Raw genomic sequence first — 6,000 nt, 5'->3', positions numbered from 1 at the left:
TATGCATCTTGACACTCAATTATTAATGTTCACATTGTTATAGAGTACTTAGTAATGCAGGTCCAAAATCCCACTGCCCTAGTACAAAACTGTTCTTAATACTGGGCTATGTTTGGAGAAGCAATCATTGACCCCGTCTTCTCCCCATTGTTTGGGGGTTGCAGATACCTTCCGTAGATTCTCATTAGGCTCGATATCATCTGCAAGATATTTCATCACTCCAGTCTATACAGTCTTGGATAGTGTCATTGCAACGTGTTCTTGGAATACAGTCGCAGTCAGCAAAGAATACAGTGTTACATCTCCATCCTGGACAAGCAGGGCAGCGGAGAGCTGAAAATAAATTTATAAATAGATGTAAGATCAAATGATTTGCAACAAAGAAAATTGGTTAACTTATAATATAAAATAAAATCTTACTTTCCACCTATGCAAAAGAAAACAATACTGAACATGATCCTCTTCATGATTAATGATCCAGTCCACAGAGCCCGGGCAGGAAGGATGGCGCGGAGGAAGGTGGATGGAGCAGTAGGCTCCGCCTCCAGGAGATGTAGTGAGTGCGACCAGTCTGGACAATCACCGCCTGAGTTTTTATCACGGGAGCAGCTTTAAGACACAGCACTGGTGGGGGGAGACGTGACATGCTGCCAGCGGGCCGTCGCGGCCCACCGGGCATATGCCCGGTATGCCCTATGGCCAGTCCGGGCCTGCACAGCACTGCTGGGGGGAGACGTGACATGCTGCCCACGTGCCGCCGCGGCCCGCCAGTCCGGGCCTGCATCCAGTCCAGAGAGCCCAGGCAGGAAGGATGGCGCAGAGGAAGATGGGCGGAGCATTGGGCTCCGCCTCCGGCAGTTGTAGTGAGTGCAACCAGTCTGGACAATCACTGCCCAAGTTTTTATCACGTGGGCAGCTTTAAGACACAGCAATGCTGGGGGGAGACATGACATGCTGCCCGCGGGCCACCAGCGGCCCACGGGCCGCCACGGCCCACCTAGCATATGCCCGGTATGCCCTATGGCCAGTCCGGACCTGCTACTGGGACAGATCTGGGATCACTTCTAACTTCTATCTCTTACTGCAGTGCTGGTGGCTAATTAACTACACTTTTGGCGAGTTGATTGATCAACCTTATGCCGGGTACACACGATCATTTTTCGGGTCGTAAAAAAATTCGTTTTTTTTAATGTCATTTAAAACGATCGTGTGTGGGCTTCAGAGCATTTTTCGGGTTCTGAAAAACGGGCAAAAAAAATATTCGAACATGCTCTATTTTTTCACAACGTTTTTAACGTTGTCGTTTTTCGGGTTGTAAAAAATGCGCGCATGCTCAAAAGCAAGTTATGAGACGGGAGCGCTCGTTCTGGTAAAACTACCGTTCTTAATGGAGTAAGCACATTCATCACGCTGTAACAGACAGAAAAGGGCGAATCGTCTTTTACTAACACAAAATCAGCTAAAGCAGCCCAAAGAAACTTCCCCTTTATAGTGCCGTCGTACGTGTTGTACGTCACGCTTTGCTAGAGCATTTTTTTTAACGAGTCCAACGCGGTGACGTAAAACACAACGACGCGCTGAGAAAAATTAAGTTCAATGCTTCCAAGCATGCGTCATGGTTCTGAGCATGCACAGGTTTTTAACCGATGCTTTTGCATACTAACCGTCGGTTTTGACCTAGACCTTTGCGGTAATATCGTGTGACATAAAAAACGACCACTAGTTTATTGTCTGGGGATATCTGCTTTTAGGAAATATATAATGTTTGGGGGTTTTGTGTATTCTTCAGGCCTAAAATGATTTTTTAAACATGTATGCTAAAATGGCTCTGGCTAAGAAAAGGTAAATTAACATGGATGACAAAAGTGGGAGTTGGGAGGAGGCAGGGAAGAGGGAGAGTGTGGCAAAGTTGCTCCACCATGGGCCTCTGGGTTATACTTGCCCCTGGGGCAAAATATGCCAGTCAGCCCCTGCCAGGGTTTCTGGAGGGCCACATTGTCCTCCCCCCACCCCTGTGATCATGAAAAATCTTAGACTGTTTTCCTTGATCCATCACTTTTCCACGCTCTATGGGCCACTTGACTGGACTTGCCCCCCAGGCCTAAGGCTGACAGCCCTCCCCTGGGTACACCCACTGTGTAAACTTTGGTTATGTCGGTACTGTGCTGCTCACTGTTCTTGATGGTGGAGGCTCTGACAAGGGGAGGCAAAAACCTGCCTCCACCAGGAGTCCCAGCACAGAACAAGGCATGGTGGGTCAGTAACAGGAAATATCAAGGAAGACCACAGGACATGCTGGTGACCAGTACTTTGCACTCTACGGGCCAGATTCTCGTACATTTGCGGCAGCGCAACGTAACCCGTTTATGTTACACTGCAGCAAGTTTTCAGTGTAAGTGCCTGATCCACAAAGCACTTACCTGTAAACTTGCGGCGGTGTATCGTAAACACGTCCGGCGCAAGCCTGCCCAATTTAAATGGGGCGTCTACCATTTAATTTAGGTGCGCTCCAGCGCCGGACGTCCTGCGCATGCTCAGTTTCGAAATTCCCGCCGTGCTTTGCGCGATGTGACCTCATTTTTTTAGAACGGCGACATGCGTAGCGTCCATTCGTATTCCCGGATGTCTTACACCAAAACAAAAAAAAAATTGAATTTCGACCTGGGAACGGCGGCCATACTTTAACATGGCTCGACTAAAGTTAAGCCATGATAAAGCAGGTGTAAATTTGCGACGGGAAAAAATTACTAGCGTCGACGTAACGAACGCGAAAACCGTCGTGGATCGCCGTAAATGCTCATTAGCATACCCGACGCAGGAAAACGACGCAAACTCCACCCAGCGGCGGCCGAAGTATTGCATCCTAAGATCCGACAGTGTAAGTCAATTACACCTGTCGGATCTTAGGGCTATCTATGCGGAAATGATTCTATGAATCAGCCGCATAGATAGGACAGGAGATACGACGGTGTATCAGGAGATACGCCGTTGTATCTCCTCTCTGAATCTGGCCCTACATGCCTTTTTTTAGGCACATCTTCCTGAGTTCAACACCTCTTTAAAGTGTCTAGTCTAGTCTAAACACTCTTTTGAGCTTACTCAGCAATAAAAATATAATTCAAGTTTAATTTACTTTGCCCAACTTTGTTAATAAGTAATTCATTCAGTGTATACTATACCTGATTCATCAGAACAATCCCCACAGTCATTTTTGTTGTCACACAGTTTATCAGTATATGTCCACATTTTACCGTTTACACATCTGAATACCAATCCTTCTGGGAGGTTGTTAGGTAAATTGCCTGTGAGGTTTAAAAAACAAGATTAAAAGATAAAGGAGGAAAGCATTCAATATTTATAAAAAAAAGTGTTTAAATATAATAGTATTAATGATAACACTTAAAACAAAAATCTAACATTTCTCTTCCGTTCATGGACGGACACAGCAGCATCTTGACCTTAGGGTATTATCCTCCTTCTAGGAGATTGACTAGGTAGAAAAACAGCATGTTAAGTGTTAAACACTCCACACAGTACAGTACCTCCCAGGGGGCGGTTCCCCTGGGTACATCCCCCACTCTCTGCTCTGCAGCCTCAGTTTTTTTCTGCCTAGCAAAGGAGAATGACATGGCTCCTCTGGGCCCATGTGGCCTGAGGATTTTTTTGCAGTTTTCTTGCTTTTCTTTTTTGCTTTTTCTGCATTTTTGGATCCTGAGACCTTTGATCAACTGCCCACTGGGTGACAGGCTGGATCCTCGATCCTTGTAGTTCCCCCAGTTTGGCCATCGAGCGTGTGCCGGCCTTTTAGTTATGTGCTGGGCCGTCCAGTGCCGTCCTGGTTGCTCCAGGGGTGGCCGGTGAGCTATATGCTCCAGGGCACACATATGACCGGGCTCTATGTCTGTGTCACAGTGTGCCGGGCCGACAGCCATGCCGTAACTGCACGGACAATGTTTCTGTCCGGGATGCCTCCAGCCGGTGGTCGCAGGATGGGTAAGAAGCAGTCCCCTTGCTTTGGCAGGGCAATCCTGGGGAGGTCGATTGTGGGTCCGCCCTGCTTTCCTCTCTCCCTTCCTCTCCCTCCTTTCCCCACGTTCTGGGTGGCGGGGTCGGCCGTGAAGTGGGGGGTCCGCCTGGGGGGGGCTCCTTTCCGTTGCTGGGGGATGTGTCTGCTTTCCGGGGGTGCTGTTTTGCTGCAGTGTGTGCGGGGGGGGTCCTGCCCGGGGTACTGGGTGTTTGCTGCTGTGTATGGTGTTTTTAGTATTACAATCGCGGCCGCTATTGAAAGCCAGGTGCTGAGGGACCGAGGTCTGTCGGATTCGGTGATCTCTACCATGCTGCGAGCGCGGAAGTCTACTTCCCGGAAGATTTACCATCGTACGTGGAAGGCTTACATCTCTATGTGTGAGGAGATGAATTGGCACCCCCGTGCATACGTGATGTCCCGGATTCTGCTGTTCTTACAGCGTGGAGTGGATCAGGCTCTCGCCTTAAGTACGATTAAGGAGCAGGTTTCGGCCTTGGGTGTTTTCTTTCAGCGACCCTTGGCGGCGCACTCTCTGGTGCGTACGTTTGTGCAGGGGGTTCGGCATGTGGCTCCTCCGGTACGTCCTCCACTGCCTCCATGGGACTTGAATTTAGTCCTCTCGGTGCTTCAAAAGCCTCCGTTTGAGGGCATTAGGGAGATCCCTTTATTGACTCTTTCCCAGAAGGTGTTTTTTCTGGTGGCAATTACATCGGTCAGACGGGTGTCTGAATTAGCGGCCTTGTCTTGCAAGGCTTCTTACTTGGTCATTCACAGGGATAAGGTGGTGCTGCGTCCGCAGCCGTTGTTCCTTCCTAAGGTTGTTTCGGCCTTTCTCATTAAAGAGGACATTGTTCTCCCATCCTTGTGTCCTCGGCCGGCGAACCCAAAAGAGGCTGCTTGCATTCCTTGGACGTGGTTCGAGCCCTACGGATGTACCTATCTACTACGGCTCCGTTTTGGAGGTCAGATTCACTGTTCGTGTTGGTCTGGCGGCCACCTTTTCTAAGTGGATCAGGCAGGTCGTGCTTCAGACCTATGCTCTAAGGGGGCGAGCACCCCCCTTCCCCGTTACGACGCATTCGCCCAGGGCAATTGGTGCCTCTTGGGCTTTTCGCCATCCGGCGTCCGTTTTACAGGTGTGTAAGGCAACAACTTGGTCGTCAGTCCACACCTTCTCGAAGTTTTACAAGGTGTATGTGAGTGCATCCTCAGATGCTTCCTTCGGCCACAAGGTTTTGCAGGCGGCTGTTTAAGGTTGAAGTTCCTTCGTTGAGGAGCTCTGGTTTGTTTGGGGTGAAGTTGGTTAGCTGTGTTTTCCCACCCCTCGAATTTTTTGACACTGCTTGAGAAAGGAAGAAAAAATAGGATTTTTGTACTCTCCGTAAAATCCATTTCTCTGAGTTCATGGACGGACAAAGCACCCACCCCTCCTTTGTTTGTACTGCTTGTTGACGAACTGAGACTGCAGAGCAGAGAGTGGGGGATGTACCCGGGGGAACCGCCCCCTGGGAGATACTGTACTGTGTGGAGTGTTTAACACTTAACATGCTGTTTTTCTGCCTAGTAAATCTCCTAGAAGGAGGATAACACCCTAAGGTCAAGATGCTGCTGTGTCCGTTCATGAACTCAGAGAAATGGATTTTACAGTGAGTACAAAAATCCTATTTTTCTGTATTTTACTTAGTCACATAAATATGACATATAGCATGTTAATATTTTATGGTCTTCTATCCTGCCAGTATGTAGAGTCTGTTTATTACATATTAAATTATTTCAGCAGTTTACAGAACTCAGCTGTGACTCGTCCCCTTTCAGAGAGTTCAGTGAAAGGGTCAAAACAGACAAAGTGAGATGCAAAGCAAGCTTCCTTATTGTGGTGTTCCTACTGGTCTGTGTTTATGGGCTTCAGGTCGCTTCAAATGGGTTTTGTATTTCCATATAAGTCTATGGAAATGCAAATTGCACTTAAAGCA

The 6,000-nt window shown here is 48.3% G+C and overlaps 1 protein-coding gene across 1 annotated transcript in view; it reads right to left on the bottom strand.

Annotated features, from left to right (window-relative positions):
- LOC120929951 (low-density lipoprotein receptor class A domain-containing protein 1-like) overlaps positions 1-6,000 on the bottom strand; it is a 28,521-nt gene continuing 22,521 nt past the window's right edge. Inside the window, exons 6-7 of the mRNA XM_040341449.1 lie at positions 3,180-3,302; positions 1-333 (exon numbers count right to left, since the gene is read on the bottom strand). Coding sequence (XP_040197383.1) covers positions 197-333; positions 3,180-3,302 — 260 coding nt within the window. The 3' untranslated portion in view covers positions 1-196. The remainder of the gene's footprint in view (positions 334-3,179; positions 3,303-6,000) is intronic.

This window comes from Rana temporaria, chromosome 1, assembly GCF_905171775.1.
Source record: "Rana temporaria chromosome 1, aRanTem1.1, whole genome shotgun sequence".
Lineage (NCBI taxonomy): Eukaryota > Metazoa > Chordata > Amphibia > Anura > Ranidae > Rana > Rana temporaria.
Note: the sequence above shows the minus strand (reverse complement) of the source record. Positions and strands in the feature narration are given on the sequence as shown.